The sequence below is a fragment of the Sardina pilchardus genome, chromosome 3 (assembly GCF_963854185.1).
Source record: "Sardina pilchardus chromosome 3, fSarPil1.1, whole genome shotgun sequence".
Classification (NCBI taxonomy): domain Eukaryota; kingdom Metazoa; phylum Chordata; class Actinopteri; order Clupeiformes; family Clupeidae; genus Sardina; species Sardina pilchardus.
Genome location: NC_084996.1, coordinates 8,919,928 through 8,941,931, shown reverse-complemented (window position 1 = coordinate 8,941,931; position 22,004 = coordinate 8,919,928). Strand labels below are relative to the sequence as shown.

The following is a 22,004-nucleotide window of genomic DNA, read 5'->3' as shown; positions in this document are numbered from 1 at the left end:
GTGTGCGCACACACACGCACACACACACACACACACACACACACACTCTTATATACATACTAAGTAATGCAAGCGTTCAAACCGTACAAATATGGACTGTCTGTCTATGACAAACTTTTGTTTATACCAAGCGCTCAGTGTGTGGAGGCCAAGAAACACTTAAAACATACCTGCATCTCCTCATCCCTCCTACACACTCCTACACACTGTTCATATTTCTTTCAAAGAGATGACTGGGAGGTGTGTGTGTGTGTGTGTGTGTGTGTGCACTTGTCTTTATCACAAAATGGGAACTTCGACCTGACAAAGTAGTCACAGGGTGGGGACCGCTCGAATGGTGGGGACTTACACTTGGTCCCCATTATGTTTTTCCTTTAGATGAGCCTAGAACAACATTGCCAACTGCCTGGATACAAAATTTAGGTTGGCCCATATGTCATGAAATTTTGAAAATGTGTGTTTTGTGTGTGTTTTGGGGGTGCTCAGCACCGCCTACCCATGATCGTGCACTGTAACTGCATGTCTCTCACACACACACACACATGTGGACATCTACCAATCAGATCCGAGAAATCAGAATATGCAAATGAGTAGATCGCATCATCGAGAAAGACCGCCAGAAAACCAAAATCAGAAGAAGAGGAAGCCATTTTGGGAACAGCAATATTTTTCTACCGTATTTTCACTATTTTATGGAACATCATCCAACTTCACAGATACAAAGTAAGTTTAATCAAATTGCGAGAGTAAATGTTAATTGTAGATCGTCAAATAAGAATGCATGCCTGACTACTGTAAGTGTTAGTATTCAGGGTCAAGGGGAGCACATGTTGCAGCTAGTAACTTATAGCTAAAGAAGGGTAGCACTGCTAGTGTGTGCATCATCGAGAGTAGCACGGTGAATTCCTTAATTATGCACTTGTATAATATGGGTGAAATTGTGAATGCTGAAATAAAGTTATTGATAGTGTTCTATGTGCATGTAGATATCACACGTCTCATACCTAGTCCCATTTTGACATTACAAAGAAGGTAAGTATAACTGTTTTCAGAAAATGTAATGTCGGACTTCTTTTGACTAGCAGCTAATCGTCATTTTCTCAAACTTCAGATGTAGGACAACCATGCCAGCAACAACAAAAGGTAAATATCTATTACGAGCTTACTGTACCAGTTTATACACATTAACTCGAAATGTTTGAACTAAGAAAACAAATGAGGGCGGGTGAAGTCAAAAGGCTACTAAATGCATGGTGGGTTAGCAATGGTACATTTTGTCAGGTCTTTTTATTAATTTATTTAATTTTGTATCTGTATGCAGTTTCAAAGCAGTTGGTGATAGTTGTGGTTGTTGTTAATTTGACTACATATTGTGTTTTTATGCCTTACTCTTAAGACATACTTTCACAAAACCTGGTGTTATATCGGTTATAGGAATTGCTAACTAAACTAGCAAACTAGGTAGCGTTTACGTCGGCATCTTTCTAGAGCCAGCATAATGTGCTAGCTATTGCGAACTTGGTGCTCATTTAGTTAGCAACACTTCATTTCCCTTGAAGGAATAACTTATTTTGTCCAAATGTGGTAAACTGACACGATACAAATCGTTTAATATAAATGTCTACAGATTAACATGCTACGACGAAGACGAAATCCCTTGCACGAAGCGCGTGACCATGCATGTAATTGCAGAGACACTGAAATGCTGGAGGCGAAGTTCATTAGCCCTCAAAAAGGTATGTTATATTTGAAACTGGAAACAGGAGGAAAACAGAAATGTTTGCTAACAGCTCAAAACGATGTTAAACGTATTCCTCCACAATGCGCTATTTTAAAAACTAGCTTTCTGCAGGCAAGCAGTGTCATATTCAAGTTCACAGGCTACGGCAATTTGTTTGTTCAAGTAGCAGCTAATTCTGCGCTGGTAACTTTTGTTTAAACTTTGGTCGTTGGCATGTTTGTACTTCTGCGCTGGTTTCGTTGAGTTGTGTAAGATGCAGTATAAAGTTAAAGCGTTCTCATACAAGTAGTTCGCCGACATGCTGCAAACATTTAACATGTCCCTGCTCGATATTGGTAAGAATACCGGTATGCTTAATTCATGTGTCAGGCCTTGCGCTGTTTGTGTACACTGAGCAAAGATCACAGTAATTTGTGTGTGAACTGTGTTTAGGACTGAACCGTGGATAAATTCGGCATTAATAAATTGTCTCCTTCACATGCGGCGAAGGCATATGTAGCACAGACAAGCTCACATGGCGCTGTGAAATTTTGTTTTGGTTGTTGGCATGTTTGTTTCATGCATAAATGCTGGCGACGTGATGTCGGGTATAATTATATATCAAGCCAGACGTAATCATGCCTGTGTATGCGCATGACTACATGTCATTTGACTAAGATTTTCAGTTATTCATGCACAAGCGTTCATGTAAGCTAGCCTCAGCCTGGCTTGCAGCATCACAGGAAGTATACGGGCGGGAGGCTAATAGGCTACACCTGTTGAGAGTTAGCCTACATTCTGCGAATCATTTAACAACTAGCTTTCTGCAGGCAGGCAGTGTCATTCAAGTTCAGACTACAGCAATTTGTTTGTTCAAGTAATTCTGCGCTGGTTTCGTTGAGTTTTGTGTAAGTTGCAGTATAAAGTTAAAGCGTTCTCATGTAAGCAGTTTGCCGACAGGCTGCAAACATTTAACAACATGTCCCCGCTCGATATTGGTAAGAATATGCTTAATTTATGTATCAAGCCTTGCGCTGTTTGTGTACACTGAGCGAAGTTAACTGTAATTTGCGTGTGAACAGTATTTAGGATTGAACCGTGGATAAATTCGGCATTAACAAATTGTCTCGTTCACATGCGGTGAAAACAGAAATGTTTGCTAACAGCTCAAAACGATGTTAAATATGCTCAGTTCTGTCTTGCGATCTACTTATTCCTCCACAAGGCGCTGTGTTAAAAATTAGCTTTCTGCTGGCAAGCAGTGTCATATTCAAGTTCACAAGCTACAGCAATTTGTTTGTTCAAGTAATTCTGAGCTGGTTTCGTTGAGTTGTGTAAGTTGAAGTATAAAGTTAAAGCGCTCTCATGTACAAGTAGTTCGCCGACATGCTGCAAACATTTAACAACATGTCCCCGCTCGATATTGGTAAGAATATGCTTATGTGTCAGGCCTTGCGCTGTTTGTGTACACTGAGCAAAGATCACAGTAATTTGTGTGTGAACAGTGTTTAGGACTGAACCGTGGATAAATTCGGCATTAATAAATTGTCTCGTTCACGTGCAGTGAAGGCATATGTAGCACAGACAAGCTCAAATGGCGCTGTGAAATTTTGTTTAAACTTTGGTTGTTGGCATGTTTGTTTTATGCGTAAATGCTGGCGACGCGATGTCGGGTATAATTACATTCATATCAAGCCAGACGTAATCATGCCTGTGTATGCGCATGACTACATGTCATTTGACTAAGATTTTCAGTTATTCATGCACAAGCGTTCATGTAAGCTAGCCTCAGCCTGGCTTGCAGCATCACATCATTTAACAACTAGCTTTCTGCAGGCAGGCAGTGTCATTCAAGTTCAGACTACAGCAATTTGCTACATGAAAACGCTTAACTTTATACTGCAACTTACACAACACTCAACGAAACCAGCGCAGAATTACTTGAACAAACAAATTGCTGTAGTCTGAACTTGATCATGCTTGCGTTCATGTAGGCTACACCTGTTGAGAGTTCGCCTGAAATGGGTAAACTGTAGATATCAACTTGAAACTTTCACAGTTGTTTACTCACATTAAGGCAAATAATTTTTGTATTGCAAGTTTTCTGAAATGTGATGTTTAGATATGCAAATTAGACTACTTTTACTTAAATATGCAATAATTTGCATATATTTCTAGAACACTAAATCTGAACAATAGGTACAGTCAGCTTCAAAATAATTGCTGCATTTTGCTTGTATATTGGATGCCAAAATACAATGGGAATATTAGATATCACTTCATATCACCTCAGAAATGAGGATATCAAGTCAAGTCAAAATCAATGTGTTTCAATGGAAGTACATTATAGAACAAATGATTGTCAATGATATGGTATGATGGAAGTATCTCAATGCATCCCAGGTCACTTGATATGTTGTCTAAAGGTCAATATCTTCCTTATGTGACTTGGCATGCATTGAGATACTTCCATCATGGGATTGTTCTGAGGGTTTTTTGTTTGTGATTATTTTTTGGTGAAACATTGTAGTCTTATAGACACCTCCTGCGCACCAGTGCTATGTGGGAAAAGGTTATCTGCCAGGCCTAAGTTTATATGCTCATGTATGCTGATGAAGTTTTTTGTACATTTCCGACCCACATTCTGTTTTTTTCAGGCCGTGGTGTCTTTACCTTAGCACCATTCCAGCAGGGTGATTTTGTGGTTGAATACAGAGGAGTAATCATTGATGCAGCAGAAGCTCATTATAGGAGGAAAATCTACCATAAACATTGGTGTGTCTTTTTGTTTGACTTTAAATGGAAAGGCAAATGGTGGTGGTAAGTTTTTAACAATTTCCAGAGATCTTACTAAATGTACTAAATGGATAGAAAAAAAACCCTCAAACTCTTAATTGTTTAACTCTTAAGGGAGTTAGAAAATTAGCCTATTCCTCAAAAAATTGGAGTGTTCCCTCAAATTGCTCTTGTTGATTTTAATGCATTTTCCAGCATTGACGCAGCATTGGAAGACAACAGTCTTGGGAGATTGGTGAACAACGACCATAAGACTCCTAATTGCCGCATGAAGTTAATTGAGGTTGATCGTAAACCACATCTCTGTTTGTTCGCCCTCCGTGATATTTGCCAAAGAGAGGAGATCACTTATGATTATGGCGGAACAGACTGGCCATGGAGAAATGAGGTGAGATCTAGCAGCGTTAGCAATTTCTGTTTAGAATAATAACTTTATTAGATTTAAATTACAATAATGGCATTCCTCGATTTCTGTGTACTACCTTTCAGTTTACAAACACCTGTACTTAGCTTGCACAGTTTTATTAATGACTATCCCAACCTGTAAGTGATCCTTTTCTTAGTTAGCGTGCTTCCATCCAACTTTCTAATGCACATTGTATCTATTCGAATAAGAAATCCCAGTTGGAAACAATGTGAAATGCACATCAAGAATTCGAATGCACATCAATAGTTGATTTGCTAGAGGGGGGTGGATCAACTCTCGATGCGCATGAGGTATAATGCTATTAAAGTTGATGTGCTCTCTTTGCTTGTTCCCGTAGAATAAAACAAATTGAATTAACACACCGGTGCACAGTTGTTTCGCTGACGCCAAAGTTTTCACTAACAACTCTGTATTCAGCACCCGTCGCAAGTTTATACAACTAGTGCAGTGCCTGTTCAAACGTGCCATTCCTGAAGAAAACCTGTAGCCCAATTACATGCTTGTAGTTATGCCTGCTTTAACCCCCCCCCCCCGTCAGACATGGGGCGACCACCACACATTGCCTTCTAATCTGTGGGAAACACTGCAATGGATACAGTTTATAGCATATATGCACTGTTTTTAAAAAAGATACAAATGTAAGTGCAAGGTGAAAGTGTTTAGAAGGTTGTTATGACTGATGGTCTATTCATAACGTACATGTTAACACTTTGTGTACATGTCTTTCTCTTCTTATCAAGGGTGATGATGCCACTTGCAGCCTGGAAACTGTGCCTTCTACCAGTGATCTCTCAACATGTGCCACTCAGGTAAGACAATCAGTCTTTGTCAAATTCTGCTTCACAATACTATTTCCACAACAGGCATTCATTAGTTAGGCTAGGGCCACAGTGATGGCGCTGGTGCTTACGCCTCATGTGAAACTAGTTTCTACAGCTATCCTTCTGCTCACTGTAACATAACTCCTGGAGCTGTGCATAAACTATTGCTAAATAGCTAGTTAGCCACTAATCTCAATTGCATGCAACTTTTACTGTATCATACTAGGAGAGAGTAAATGCAAGGAAGAAAGAAACCATTCTTGTCCTCTCACCAGAGAGGCTGCTTGTATGTCAGTTAGCACTACATTGCTAGCCTAAGTAACCTTAGCAATGGATACAGTTTATAGCATATATGCACTGTTTTTAAAAAAGATACAAATGTAAGTGCAAGGTGAAAGTGTTTAGAAGGTTGTTATGACTGATGGTCTATTCATAACGTACTTGTTAACACTTTGTGTACATGTCTTTCTCTTCTTATCAAGGGTGATGATGCCACTTGCAGCCTGGAAAATGTGCCTTCTACCAGTGATTTCCCAACATGTGCCACTCAGGTAACATAATCATGATGTTTCTGTTAGCACTACATAGCCAGCCTAAGTAATGTGACCTATGGGTAGTTTATAGCATACAATTTCTTCCCCTTTGTCTTACAATATATGTAGTCTTTGTTTTCACTTGGTTCCCACAACTGATATTTTATTTGACATCAGCTTGCGCCTTACTATCCTATTGAAGCTGAGTGTATGCCGGGACTTTTTGAATTTGATCAGTTGGTCCCCACAACTGATGTTTCATCCTACCTCACTTTGATTCTACCTGTTTTATTGAAGTGTGTGTAGAACCGCTTCAGATGCCTTTAGTTGGTCCCCACAACTTTGTGTGTGTAGGACTTTTTCAATTGGTCCCCACAACTGATGTTTCATCCTACCTCACTTTGATTCTACCTGTTTTATTGAAGTGTGTGTAGAACCGTTACAGATGCCTTTAGTTGGTCCCCACAACTTTGTGTGTGTAGGACTTTTTCAATTGGTCCCCACAACTGATGTTTTATCCTACCTTTCTTGATTCTACCTGTTTTATTGAAGTGTGTGTAGAACCGCTTCAGATGCCTTTAGTTGGTCCCCACAACTTTGTGTGTGTAGGACTTTTTCAATTGGTCCCCACAACTGATGTTTCATCCTACCTCACTTTGATTCTACCTGTTTTATTGAAGTGTGTGTAGAACCGTTACAGATGCCTTTAGTTGGTCCCCACAACTTTGTGTGTGTAGGACTTTTTCAATTGGTCCCCACAACTGATGTTTTATCCTACCTTTCTTGATTCTACCTGTTTTATTGAAGTGTGTGTAGAACCGCTTCAGATGCCTTTAGTTGGTCCCCACAACTTTGTGTGTGTAGGACTTTATCAATTGGTCCCCACAACTGATGTTTTATCCTACCTCACTTTGATTCTACCTGTTTTATTGAAGTGTGTGTAGAACCGCTTCAGATGCCTTTAGTTGGTCCCCACAACTTTGTGTGTGTAGGACTTTTTCAATTGGTCCCCTCAACTGATGTTTTATCCTACCTCACTTTGATTCTACCTGTTTTATTGAAGTGTGTGTAGAACCGCTTCAGATGCCTTTAGTTGGTCCCCACAACTTTGTGTGTGTAGGACTTTTTCAATTGGTCCCCACAACTGATGTTTCATCCTACCTCACTTTGATTCTACCTGTTTTATTGAAGTGAAGTGTGTGTAGAACCGTTACAGATGCCTTTAGTTGGTCCCCACAACTTTGTGTGTGTAGGACTTTTTCAATTGGTCCCCACAACTGATGTTTTATCCTACCTTTCTTGATTCTACCTGTTTTATTGAAGTGTGTGTAGAACCGCTTCAGATGCCTTTAGTTGGTCCCCACAACTTTGTGTGTGTAGGACTTTTTCAATTGGTCCCCACAACTGATGTTTCATCCTACCTCACTTTGATTCTACCTGTTTTATTGAAGTGTGTGTAGAACCGTTACAGATGCCTTTAGTTGGTCCCCACAACTTTGTGTGTGTAGGACTTTTTCAATTGGTCCCCACAACTGATGTTTTATCCTACCTTTCTTGATTCTACCTGTTTTATTGAAGTGTGTGTAGAACCGCTTCAGATGCCTTTAGTTGGTCCCCACAACTTTGTGTGTGTAGGACTTTATCAATTGGTCCCCACAACTGATGTTTTATCCTACCTCACTTTGATTCTACCTGTTTTATTGAAGTGTGTGTAGAACCGCTTCAGATGCCTTTAGTTGGTCCCCACAACTTTGTGTGTGTAGGACTTTTTCAATTGGTCCCCTCAACTGATGTTTTATCCTACCTCACTTTGATTCTACCTGTTTTATTGAAGTGTGTGTAGAACCGCTTCAGATGCCTTTAGTTGGTCCCCACAACTTTGTGTGTGTAGGACTTTTTCAATTGGTCCCCACAACTGATGTTTCATCCTACCTCACTTTGATTCTACCTGTTTTATTGAAGTGAAGTGTGTGTAGAACCGTTACAGATGCCTTTAGTTGGTCCCCACAACTTTGTGTGTGTAGGACTTTTTCAATTGGTCCCCACAACTGATGTTTTATCCTACCTTTCTTGATTCTACCTGTTTTATTGAAGTGTGTGTAGAACCGCTTCAGATGCCTTTAGTTGGTCCCCACAACTTTGTGTGTGTAGGACTTTATCAATTGGTCCCCACAACTGATGTTTTATCCTACCTCACTTTGATTCTACCTGTTTTATTGAAGTGTGTGTAGAACCGCTTCAGATGCCTTTAGTTGGTCCCCACAACTTTGTGTGTGTAGGACTTTTTCAATTGGTCCCCTCAACTGATGTTTTATCCTACCTCACTTTGATTCTACCTGTTTTATTGAAGTGTGTGTAGAACCGCTTCAGATGCCTTTAGTTGGTCCCCACAACTTTGTGTGTGTAGGACTTTTTCAATTGGTCCCCACAACTGATGTTTCATCCTACCTCACTTTGATTCTACCTGTTTTATTGAAGTGAAGTGTGTGTAGAACCGTTACAGATGCCTTTAGTTGGTCCCCACAACTTTGTGTGTGTAGGACTTTTTCAATTGGTCCCCACAACTGATGTTTTATCCTACCTTTCTTGATTCTACCTGTTTTATTGAAGTGTGTGTAGAACCGCTTCAGATGCCTTTAGTTGGTCCCCACAACTTTGTGTGTGTAGGACTTTTTCAATTGGTCCCCACAACTGATGTTTCATCCTACCTCACTTTGATTCTACCTGTTTTATTGAAGTGTGTGTAGAACCGCTACAGATGCCTTTAGTTGGTCCCCACAACTTTGTGTGTGTAGGACTTTTTCAATTGGTCCCCACAACTGATGTTTTACAGTCCCTCAACTTTAAGTGTTTGGCACAGGGATGGAAATTAACCATTTTCCACCTGCCACTGTGGCAGGTAGATTTTAAAATCTACCAGCCACTCAACATTTTTACCAGCCAATGTATATTCAACCGTTCTATACATTATACTGCCAAGTAGAGATGTAACGGTATGAAAATTTAACCCCACGGTTATAGTGACCAAAATTATCACGGTTTTCGGTATTATCGCGGTATTGTGTTCAATAAGAAAGCACTGATAGGCCTACACAAGCTGAAATAGTGTGACACTGTCTTACATTACAAAAACATAGGCAAAACCTTATTGCCTTAAGCTGGATACAGATCATTCAGAGCAGTGGCAATCCCATCTCTGCTCAACCCTGCTCAGAAAATGGCTTGTCTTGTTTCTATTTCATATTTGAATACACTTTATACATTTTGTTAACAATTTATAGCATATGCATAATTACTCAAAATATTCAGTAATTTGAATACTTCTTATTGATTACACTTGTCTTTAATGATAATCAGGGGTGATGTGTAGGTCTAAGTGAGTGCCTGTCACTTTAAGAAGTACGTGAACATAAATAGGTTTCATTTGGTTTTAGGAAAATCATGCATAGTTCAAGGATACATGTTTTTTCATGAAATAGCGTGAATATTCAAAAAAACTAAGAAGGTAAGGAGAATATTTCTGGCGTCATAGAAAAGATAAGTGTCTTCCAATGTTAACTTCTATGATTTAGGTAGGTTACCGTGGTAGCCTATGGCATTGTGAGTTGTCCCGTTCACTTTTTCTTTGGTCATGTTTAATTGGCTGGGTGCTTAACTACCATGACTTGGAGTTTGGTATATGTGTTATATATCCAATGTATTTCCTACCTAAACGTATTAACCGGTAGCCTCATTGTAAATGTATAGTCAATAGTTGTAGGCTATCTAGCTGCCACGTTAACTGGAAGAGTAGGCTAGGCTGACGCAATGAGAGGCGCGCCGTTCCAGAATGTTTGTTGTGATCGTCATGTCCATCGATGTTGAGGATTATTGATAGCCTTCAAGGCGTGTGTTCTTATCTCTCTGGCAACTGGTAATATTCTGATGAAATAAACAACTTGAAGTAGAAGTAGGCTAGTTGCTTACCCGCCACAGTGGCGGATGGGTTGACGACATATTTCAACCGCCAGCGCGCAAAACTACACGCATTTGGCGGGTGGTGGGTGGCTAATTTTCATCCCTGGTTTGGCAGTAGCTGATAACCTGACTCTCGCCAGATCCTTGTAGTTCGCTGTCTGCTTCACACAAGGATCTGGGACTTCTCGATAGGAGATGTATTTCTGAAGGCGGGGCCTTGTAAAACATCCTTGCATGTGATTTGATAAACCACTTGTCTGTTATCTTGAATGACGTGCTAGGCTTCTTCAAGCTCTTGCCAAACCCGGTCGGAAGAAGAGTAAAAACATCCTTGCCACCAATAAATGTCTTAAACCATTCTCTGTTCATCTTTTAAAGAATGAATACTCGATAGATTCGACAAAATGGTTGAAATAGCAGAATCAATGTCAGCACAAGACTCCTTGTTGCGTGCCGCCATTGTTGTTTGAATCCAACACTCGCTTCGGGGCTCCTGATTGGTTCATCATTTTTTGCTCCCTGGAAGGAGTTTGGTTTGCCCTCGAGTCCAGACCCTTGTGTGGAGCTCAGCGAAACGCCTCTGGTGGAGCATGGCGGAACTACAGGGGTCTGGCGAGAGTCAGGCTAAGTAGCTGAGTGTATTCCGTGCCTTTTTAATGGGGTGGTTCAGGATTCTAGACATAGGACCTCATTTTCAAGTTAGCAAGTGTGATATTTATCAGTGGAGACTGTTTTGTCCAGTCCTTCTAGTTGCAGAGTTGCAAGTCAACAGCGTGTTAGCCTGCCAGTAAAAACAGTTTTACCCACTCCACAGTGCACCTGAGGTATATAAAATATATGCAAATGTCTGTGTTGACGGAATACTGTTGGAAATAAAACTGCCCTTGCATTGCATTGCAATAGTTATACTTTGTTCCCTGAAGTCGGTAGTAGGCATATAAGCAATGGCAGCGGCGGACTGATATTACCTAGGCTACTAGGTGTCCCGATTAGAGTGCGCTCTCTGTTTACTTTTCGGCTCAGTACTACTAACCGGAGCAGGTAAAATTCCGCCGCTGCTTAGAAACTGGTCCCTCAAAATTTAATGCGATCATTGAAATGCAAGGATAGAATGATGTTAGAAATAAAACTATCGATGTAAAACTCTGTATTGATAGTCTGGCATTATATTCTTATTGGCATTGGCTGTACTGTGGAGTGGGTAAGACTCTTTTTGGTGGCAGCCTAACATACTGATGACTTGCGCTAGTCTAGCACCTGCGAGTTCTGCAGCTGGAAGGATCGGATGACACATGTTCGAAACGATCTCCACTGATAAATATCACACTGGCTAACTTGGAAGTGAAGGTCCTATGTCCAAAATCCTCAACCACCCCTTTAAATTCCTTCGTATGGCCTTCACAACTGATCATTTATTCTACCTCAGCTTGCTATGCATTGTCATATTGAAGTTGAATATGTTTGTGTGAAGGGTTTGTAGATTTGTTTTAAAGATTTCTTTCACTTTGTTCCCACAAATAATGTTTTATCCTTTCTTAACTTGCTTCTAATTATCATATTGAAGTCAGGTTTGTGTGTAGGGCCTTCACGGTTTCTTGCACCTGTTGCCCATGACTCATGTCAAATAAAATAAAGAAAGAATGCCAATCTAAGTGCAAGGTGAAAGTGTTTAGAAGGTTGGTATGACTGACAGTCTATTCATAACGTACATGTTAACACTTTGTGTACATGTCTTTCTCTTCTTATCAAGGGTGATGATTCCACTTGCAGCCTGGAAAATGTGCCTTCTACCAGTGATTTCCCAACCAGTGATCTCTCAACATGTGCCACTCAGGTAAGACAATCAGTCTTTGCCTGTTGTGGAAATAGTATTGTGAAGCAGAATTTGACATTCATTAGTTAGGCTAGGGCCACAGTGATGGCGCTGGTGCTTACGCCTCATGTGAAACTAGTTTCTACAGCTATCCTTCTGCTCACTGTAACATAACTCCTGGAGCTGTGCATAAACTATTGCTAAATAGCTAGTTAGCCACTAATCTCAATTGCATGCAACTTTTACTGTATCATACTAGGAGAGAGTAAATGCAAGGAAGAAAGAAACCATTCTTGTCCTCTCACCAGAGAGGCTGCTTGTATGTCTGTTAGCACTACATTGCTAGCCTAAGTAACCTTAGCAATGGATACAGTTTATAGCATATATGCACTGTTTTTAAAAAAGATACAAATGTAAGTGCAAGGTAAAAATGTTTAGAAGGTTGTTTTGACTGACAGTCTATTCATAACGTACATGTTAACACTTTGTGTACATGTCTTTCTCTTCTTATCAAGGGTGATGATGCCACTTGCAGCCTGGAAAATGTGCCTTCTACCAGTGATTTCCCAACCAGTGATCTCTCAACATATGCCACTCAGGTAAGATAATCAGTCTTTGCCTGTTGTGGAATTTGACATTCATTAGTTAGGCTAGGGCCACAGTGATGGCGCTGGTGTTTACGCCTCATGTGAAACTAGTTTCTACAGCTATCCTTCTGCTCACTGTAACATAACTCCTGGAGCTGTGCATAAACTATTGCTAAATAGCTAGTTAGCCACTAATCTCAATTGCATGCAACTTTTATTGCATCATACTAGGAGAGAGTAAATGCAAGGAAGAAAGAAACCATTCTTGTCCTCACCAGAGAGGCTGCTTGTATGTCTGCTAGCACTACATTGCTAGCCTAAGTAACTTTAGCAATGGATACAGTTTATAGCATAAATGCACTGCTTTTTAAAAAAGATACAAATGTAAGTGCAAGGTGAAAATGTTTAGAAGGTTGTTTTGACTGACAGTCTATTCATAACGTACATGTTAACACTTTGTGTACATGTCTTTCTCTTCTTATCAAGGGTGATGATGCCACTTGCAGCCTGGAAAATGTGCCTTCTACCAGTGATTTCCCAACATGTGCCACTCAGGTAACATAATCATGATGTTTCTGTTAGCACTACATAGCCAGCCAAAGTAACGTGACCTGTGGGAAGTTTATAGCATACAATTTCTTCCCCTTTGTCTTACAATATATGTAGTCTTTGCTTTTACTTGGTTCCCACAACTGATATTTTATTTGACATCAGCTTGCGTCTTACTATCCTATTGAAGCTGAGTGTATGCCGGGACTTTTTGAATTTGATTAGTTGGTCCCCACAACTTTGTGTGTGTAGGACTTTTTCAATTGGTCCCCACAACTGATGTTTTATCCTACCTTTCTTGATTCTACCTGTTTTATTGAAGTGTGTGTAGAACCGCTACAGATGCCTTTAGTTGGTCCCCACAACTTTGTTTGTGTAGGACTTTTTCAATTGGTCCCCATAACTGATGTTTCACCCTACCTCGCTTTGATTCTACCTGTTTTATTGAAGTGAAGTGTGTGTAGAACCGTCACAGATGCCTTTAGTTGGTCCCCACAACTTTGTGTGTGTAGGACTTTTTCAATTGGTCCCCACAACTGATGTTTTACAGTCCCTCAACTTTAAGTGTTTGGCACAGGGATGGAAATTAACTTTTTTTCCACCTGCCACTGTGGCAGGTAGATTTTAAAATCTACCAGCCACTCAACATTTTTACCAGCCAATATATATTCAACCGCTCTATACATTATACTGCCAAGTAGAGATGTAACGGTATGAAAATTTAACCCCAAGGTTATAGTGACCAAAATTATCACGGTTTTCGGTATTATCGCGGTATTGTGTTCAATAAGAAAGCACTGATAGGCCTACACAAGCTGAAATAGTGTGACACTGTCTCTTACATTACAAAAATATAGGCAAAACCTTATTGCCTTAAGCCTGATACAGATCATTCAGAGCAGTGGCAATCCCATCTCTGCTCAACCCTGCTCAGAAAATGGCTTGTCTTGTTTCTATTTCATAATTGAATACACTTAATACATTTTGTCAACAATTTATAGCATATGCATAATTATTAATATTCAGTAATTTGAATACTTCTTATGGATTACACTTGTCTTTAATGATATACAGGGGGGTGATATGTAGGTCTAATTGAGTGCATGTCACTTTAAGAAGTACGTGAACATAAATAGGTTTCATTCGGTTTTAGGAAAATCATGCATAGTTCAAGGATACATGTTTTCATATAATAGCGTGAATGTTCAAAAAAACTAAGAAGGTAAGGAGAATATTTCTGGCGTCATAGAAAAGATAAGTGTCTTCCAATGTTAACTTCTATGATTTAGGTAGGTTACCGTGGTAGCCTATGGTATTGTGAGTTGTCCCGTTCACTTTTTCCTTGGTCATGTTTAATTGGCTGGGTGCTTAACTACCATGACTCGGAGTTTGGTATATCTGTTATATATATCCAATGTATTTCCTACCTAAACGTATTAACCGGTAGCCTCATTGTAAATGTATAGTCAATAGTTGTAGGCTATCTAGCTGCCACGTTAACTGGAAGAGTAGGCCAGGCTGACGCAATGAGAGGCGCGCCGTTCCAGAATGTTTGTTGTGATCGTCATGTCCATCGATGTTGAGGATTATTGATAGCCTACAAGGCGTGTGTTCTTATCTCTGTGGCAACTGGTAATATTCTGATGAAATAAACAACTTGAAGTAGAAGTAGGCTAGTTGCTTACCCGCCACAGTGGCGGGTGGGTTGACATATTTCAACCACCAGCGCGCAAAACTACATGCATTTGGCGGGTGGTGGGTGGCTAATATCCATCCCTGGTTTGGCAGTAGCTGAGTGTATTCCGTGCCTTTTTAATGGGGTGGTTCAGGATTCTAGACATAGGACCTCATTTTCAAGTTAGCAAGCGTGATATTTATCAGTGGAGACTGTTTTGTCCTGTCCTTCTAGTTGCAGAGTTGCAAGTCAACAGTGTGTTAGCCTGCCAGTAAAAACAGTTTTACCCACTCCACAGTGCACCTGAGGTATATAAAATATATGCAAATGTCTGTGTTGATGGAATACTGTTACAAATAAAACTACCCTTGCATTGCATTGCAATAGTTATACTTTGTTCCCTGAAGTCGGTAGTAGGCATATAAGCAATGGCAGCGGCGGACTGATATTACCTAGGCTACTAGGTGTCCTGATTAGAGTGCGCTCTCCGTTTACTTTTCGGCTCAGTAACTAACCGGAGCAGGTAAAATTCCGCCGCTGCTTAGAAACTGGTCCCTCAAAATTTAATGCGATCATTGAAATGCAAGGATAGAATGATGTTAGAAATAAGTGCAAGGTGAAAGTGTTTAGAAGGTTGGTATGACTGACAGTCTATTCATAACATACATGTTAACACTTTGTGTACATGTCTTTCTCTTCTTATCAAGGGTGAGGATGCCACTTGCAGCCTGGAAAATGTGCCTTCTACCAGTGATTTCCCAACCAGTGATCTCTCAACATGTGCCACTCAGGTAACATAATCAGTCTTTGCCTGTTTTGGAAGTAGTATTGTTATTGTTGGTTAGTTTCTGCGGCTACCGTTCTGGTCACTAGCATATCTCCTTGAGCTGTATGTAAACTATTGCTAGTTAGCCACTAATTTCAATTAGTTCATCCCTCTTGAAGAGTAAAATGTAATGCAGAGAGAAACGATTCCATCTTCTTAGAGAGGCTGCTTGTGTGTTTGTTAGCACTACGTAGCTAGCCTAAGGCCCTAAGTAACGTATCCTATGGGTACAGATTTTAGCATACAGTTGATTCCCTTTTGTTTTACGATATATGTGATCTTTGCTTTCATTTGGTTCCCACAATATTTTATTTGACATCAACTTAAGCTTAGTGTATGCTGGGGCTTTTTTAAAATTCTATCAGTTTATTTTATCCTACATAACTTTGACACGCCATTGAACTCCCAACTTAGCAAACACCACTTTAATGTGAACTTTGCAACCACCATAGAAACCAATGTGATTACTAGAGATGCACCGATGAGACATGCCGATTCTATGCCGGTCAAATGCACTCGCATGCTGCAAATGTAACAACACCCAGCTTAGTTTGCAAAGTTTGAAGAAGCTAGCAACCAGGTCACTCAGGGCTGGATGTCGGGCTACAAAGAAAGCGCTAATAGGCTACCGAGTTTTTCTATGCAGCGAACGCTGTGCTTTGCCATATTTCGTAGAATTTACTAAGCTGTCACTTCATTAGGCTACGTAAACATTGCTCATGACCGCCCGTCCCCAGCGCTAATTGCGTGCCTACAGCTGAACCACAAGTGCAGCTGAACGTAGATAACCGATTGTGACTTAAGACTAGATTAGACTTAAAGAAGAAAGACATTTAATGACCTTAATAATGGAATGGCTGTGTTCCATTTACCGGTTCCATTTCTTTAACAGTCATTTCATTATTGATAAGTTGATTACATTTAGGGCCCTATAATTTCCGCGATGCAGAGAACGCGGACGGAATCACGGAATCTGCACATGAAAACGGAATTCTCTTATGAAAGAGAATTCCGGAATTTGCAGATATTTTGTTGACACGTTCAATAAACCTTTTAAATGATTATTCCTTCTCGTGTATCAGTCTAAAGCAACAAGCGCAGAAAGGTCTCTACCTAAACCGTGGCCAAATATGTAATTGCTAAACATGTTAACTTTGTAACCGTCTCGAATATTCAAGTTCACGTTGAGTTCGTTGATGGATGCATCGAAGCGAGTGGCTCCTCTTAAGCCAGCCAACGGTGGCAAGTGCAACACAACTGACAGTTGTTTGCTAATTATCGGGGTAAACAATTCCCCAACGACTTCTCTGAGTCTGGACAACAACTGTTTTGTAAGTTTTGTCAATCACAATTGACTGGACCCTCAAAGACACAGCGACCATATGAAATCGAAAGTTCATCTCTAGAACAAAGCTATCGGAACGACGTGTCTTATCACCCTTTTGCATATATGCTGTATGCGTCACTTAATATTAATTTATTTACAAACTAAGACAGCGAATTCGCTCAGAAACGCAAGCACCCAAACCATAACTGTATCTATATTAGCTATGTACCAGAAATGTTTTTTTACCTTGACTCGAAGAGCTGTAAACAAGTCTGTAGGCTATACAAAACCGCTTGGAGCTCCAGCCAGGCTATATGAAACTTTAGCATAGACCTGGTTTCTACAAATATTCTACTAGCCTAGAATACTTAAATAAATAAATAGATAGATTGATAAAAACAATGCATTTTTTCAGCAAGTAGTACAGTACTGCTCACTGACAAGTCTTTTACTGAGCTCAATAGGCCTACCAAGTGCCTTACCATCATGTAGTTGTAGTTTAAGTTGTTAAAAAATATATTTTCAGTTACTGTACATAATAAAAGTGCCCTTTTGGATCTAGATTTACCGCTTAGTTATGGCCATTTAATTGAAACTCATTTTTGGCCAATGAGTTGTTGAATGTTTGGATGCATTTTGAATGTGCTTTGCTGAATATGTTAACTGTTAACTAAATTGTGAGGGTTTTTTGTTGAGTTTTAAAGGTCAAAACTGCTTAGGAGTAAAAAGAAAAGCAAAAATCCGAAAACGCTAAAAAGAAATCCGAAAAAACGGAATTTGGGAAAAAATAAAACTGATTTCATAGGGCCCTATACATTTCTATATTTACATGTTCTATTAAAAAGAAACTATGCAGGATTGGCGATTTCATCTCCGGTTTCGTTTTTTTTTTCCGCTTGTTTTATGCTTACATATTTCTCTGCAGAGCTTCCTTGACAGCTTTAGCGTGTATATTTATACATATAGGCTATATATAAATTGCAAGCGTGGTTCTTCTTGTTCCTTACGCGTCTCAGCTTTCCAGATGTAAACAAGGAGCGATTGCCTCCTGAACAAACTGCAAGGTTGCAATAGCGGATAGGGACACTGGGGGCGGGAGGAAATATTACTGTTTTTGATAAAACTGGTCAGTCAAGCAAAACAACGATTTCTAAGTGATTTTATGACTATGATAAAGTTGCATAGGGTCTCTTTAAATAAAAGAGATAAAATAACTATTTGTGTGTGTGGTGTTGGTTAGAAGAAATGAAATCGGAATCGGCAGGTCAAACTCTATGAAAAATCGGAATCAACCCAAAATTGCAATCGGTGCATCTCTAGTGATTACCCTATCAACCAGCATAGCATCCACTTTATTTGGTATAGTAACCACCATATGTACCCTAGCAACTCTATAATAACGGTCATAATTATCCTAGCTATAACCTAGCCACCAGCAATGTAATGTACACCTTGCAATCACCATAGCAATTGCTTTTTTGGCATAGCATTCACCATTTGTATCTTGGTAACACCCTAGCAGCTATCTTAATTACCCTAGCAACCACCAATATAATGTCGACCTGTCAACCTTGCAATCACCATAATAAGTAACATGATTAACCTACCACCCAGTTTAGCAAAGGCTTTATTTGGCATAGCAACCGTCACATGTTCCCTAGCATCACCCTAGCAACCATCTTAATTACCACAGGGTGGGAATTATACCGCGGCCATGGCCGCCGTTACCCTACGCTTTGGCCTTCATGCCCTGTGAATAAAAACCCATTGTAAGGCCACAGTGGCCTTTGTGCCCCTGTAGGGATTGCCAGCCGCTCCGTATAATACAGAATCGTCCCGTATTTGACACAAAAAGGTCTTGTTCCGTATTGCAATTGACCGTTCACAAAACCACGCCCTCGAACGGCCATTGTCCAATCGTAGCTCAGCAACGGTAACAAAGTAGAAGGATGCCCGTCAAACATTGCGAATTCTGCAAGACGGTGCAATGATGCGCCTATGGCACGAGAAAGTCATACACCAGGTACCCCAAAAGTTTAGAGGGAGGGGGCGTTTTTTTCGCCTTTCCAAAGCCCAAAATCCAAGTGGAAAGATGCCTACAATGGATTAAGCGGCGTGGGAGACCTCAATACTAAATGTCTCAAAGATTCATAACTTTCCATATCAGAACGACACCCATCACCTACAGTAGCCTATGTGGCACTTAGTGTCGCTAATTTGGAAAGTTAATTCTATCACCCTCTTACATGTATGTGGCACTTAATCTCTTTACACACTACGGCGGATTCGTAAAGAAACACAAGCACCCACACCTAGTGTATCTAAATTAGCTACCTACCTAAAATGACATTTTACCGTGACAAAGTGTTGAAAAATACCTGTACGAAACTGCTTGGAGGTATACGTCTGCTCGAAGGTAAGCAATAAACCTAGCATGATATTAATCAATAAGTAAGTAGCTAAGTACACGTAATCTGTAAAACTGGATTTAACAGTTAACAGTTGTGGTTCTTTATAGCATTAAATATGAAAGTATTAAAGCTAGAACACTAACTGATCAGCAACCTACTTAATATCCAGGACATGCAGGCAGCTAGCTGTTCGCCTGACTGCACTGATTGATAATGTTGCTATCCACACAGATCATTTTTAGCAAGAGGTTGACGGTCATTAGAGGCTATAAAATCTGTAAAACTGAACGTAACAGTTGTGGTTCATCTAGCATTGTGAAAGCAGTGCTCAACATACCAACAAATCACTTGCTGTCTGCAAAGTCATAAATACTTGCAATCTACCAAGCACTAACCTAACCATGCATAACAAAGGGGATGATGCGTTTTGCTCTCGGGTGGTGGTTGCTAGTTGATCGTCAACTTTTAGCTATCTGGCATTGTTTACGCTACTGTGTATTTATGGTCCCAATCCCAGTTTAAAACGTGGGCTATTTGCCCGCAGTGCAGGAACTTACTGGCCCACAATATGCTGATTTTACTGCAAGATCGGTTTCTATCGGTACACGTAGCCTACGACTCGATTGCTGTAGGCTAATATTCCCGTCTGTGCTTATTTTAACATTTTACATCGAATATCCCTCCCCTGCATATTGCATCCCTGTCTGTCGTGCCATAGAGAGTTCAGATGCAAAAGCCTGGCCACTTTGTTAAAAAATGAGATAATGGTGAGTGAATGCTTCACATAGGCCTAGGCTGTAAGTTAATTCAAGCTTCAAAAATCTTCTGGTCTGAAATATTGATTCGTATGCAAAACCCTAGCCTGATACAAAATGTCCATTTAAAAGAAAAGGTCAGACGGATTTAGAGGGTTTTGCATCTGAACCCTGCTGCATTAATCCAAAACAGTCTCCAATCTTGGAGTTGAAAAACACTATGATCAGTCAACGTGAATGCAATTGTTTTAATCAAAATTGTGCAGCATACTGTGATGCTAACCGGACTTGTAGCTAGTCGTCTTCTATGCGTCATTTTCTTTCACGATTGTGAATGTTTTATGATTAAAACAGCATGTTGCGGGGGGTGTCCAGTGAGCGCGCATGAGGGGGAGAGCGAGAGAAAGAGGGCCCAGGAGAGGTGGTTTATACTGTTTGGTAAAGTTGCAGGAATAGTCTACAATGAAACTTGCGAAATGTATGCTTTCACCCAAGCAGCGTCAGGTGCACCAGTGCAACCTGGATTTTTCTTCAGGCTCACTCTAATACATTTTGGGCGCATTTGAGCCCTGTAGAACGTCTGTTCCTTTTTGTTTGACGGGCGTAGTAACAATAACTAGGGGGCGCGGCTTTTGCGAATGGTCAATTAAGCGGAGGTATGGGCGTTCGTTGAATGCATGCGTGTGTGCGTTTGCGCGACAGAAACTGAAACTAAACGATAACGTTGATGGCAAAGCTCCGCTTCATTATTTAACATTTTAAAATGTTTATTGTAACATATTTAACATTTCATTATTTAACATTTAATAGAGCAGCGTGGATTCTCGCAACTTCCATTCAAACAGAGCAGAGACTGCACAACACATTGTTTAGCATTGAGTATTGTTTAGTCAAATTAAAACACGGTCAGACGATTGTAGCCTTTCATTTAAAGATCTCCAGATTTACGCCTATCTGCACGGCCGTTTACCATAGACAAAAGTTTGTATTGTTTACTGAATCCTTACATTTAGGCATTCAAATGAAACTTCATTATAAACCATAACTATACTTATAATTAAATATTTTTGCCGTAATGTTGCCGCCACAGCTGCTGTGTGAATGTAAGCGCGGGGGAAATCCGCACAAGTGATGAGCACCCTAATGTCACAGAATAGTTCCATCTCTAACATGCTGCAGATAATGCAGCAAGGCTATAGACGCCTCCATACTCCCGGTGTAAAAACGACACTCTTCCGCTGTCAGGCATGCACAGCTGCACAACACATAGTTATGCGGCTGCATTTATCAGCCGTCATTATCTGCCCAGCAAACCAAAGCCCAATTAACGGAAATTCAAAATTAGATGTGAGCAACAGGTGGCCGTATACTGTACATTCCGCTATAGCCTATGCTTCATGTCTGAATGTCCGCTATCATCAGAAATGCGGCAAGCAATTATAACAGAATTTGCAGAAAACCTGTCTGAAAACGACTTATGATGCTTGCATGAGTGAAACATCCCAAAACAATAGCACCCATATAGTTGTTGTTTTCAGAAATATCTCTCATGCAACCATGCAAAAGCAATGAACTATTAATTATATCTTACATTAGTAAAGCAGACCTGATGTGCATAGGACATGTGCATGTGCATAGTTTTCACAAACTTTTTGTGAACAATTTTGGCACTTTACTTTGACTGCTTTGAAGTGAAAGTGCATATCTAAAAATATAGCATAAAAGAGTTGTGATAATGATGACCTTAATGATTTGATGGGGGTGGGGTGGAGGTACGTGTAGGTGGGCCCTATGAACCCAAAGTCTG

General features: G+C 40.2%; 1 protein-coding gene across 1 annotated transcript in view; it reads left to right on the top strand.

Annotated features, from left to right (window-relative positions):
* The first annotated feature begins 651 nt into the window (after positions 1-651).
* LOC134075834 (uncharacterized) overlaps positions 652-22,004 on the top strand; it is a 62,373-nt gene continuing 41,020 nt past the window's right edge. The window contains exons 1-11 of the mRNA XM_062530894.1: positions 652-723; positions 1,112-1,143; positions 1,628-1,736; positions 4,378-4,540; positions 4,712-4,904; positions 5,684-5,752; positions 6,247-6,315; positions 12,005-12,088; positions 12,583-12,666; positions 13,141-13,209; positions 15,586-15,669. Of these exons, the coding sequence (XP_062386878.1) occupies positions 693-723; positions 1,112-1,143; positions 1,628-1,736; positions 4,378-4,540; positions 4,712-4,904; positions 5,684-5,752; positions 6,247-6,315; positions 12,005-12,088; positions 12,583-12,666; positions 13,141-13,209; positions 15,586-15,669 (987 nt within the window). The 5' untranslated portion in view covers positions 652-692. The remainder of the gene's footprint in view (positions 724-1,111; positions 1,144-1,627; positions 1,737-4,377; positions 4,541-4,711; positions 4,905-5,683; positions 5,753-6,246; positions 6,316-12,004; positions 12,089-12,582; positions 12,667-13,140; positions 13,210-15,585; positions 15,670-22,004) is intronic.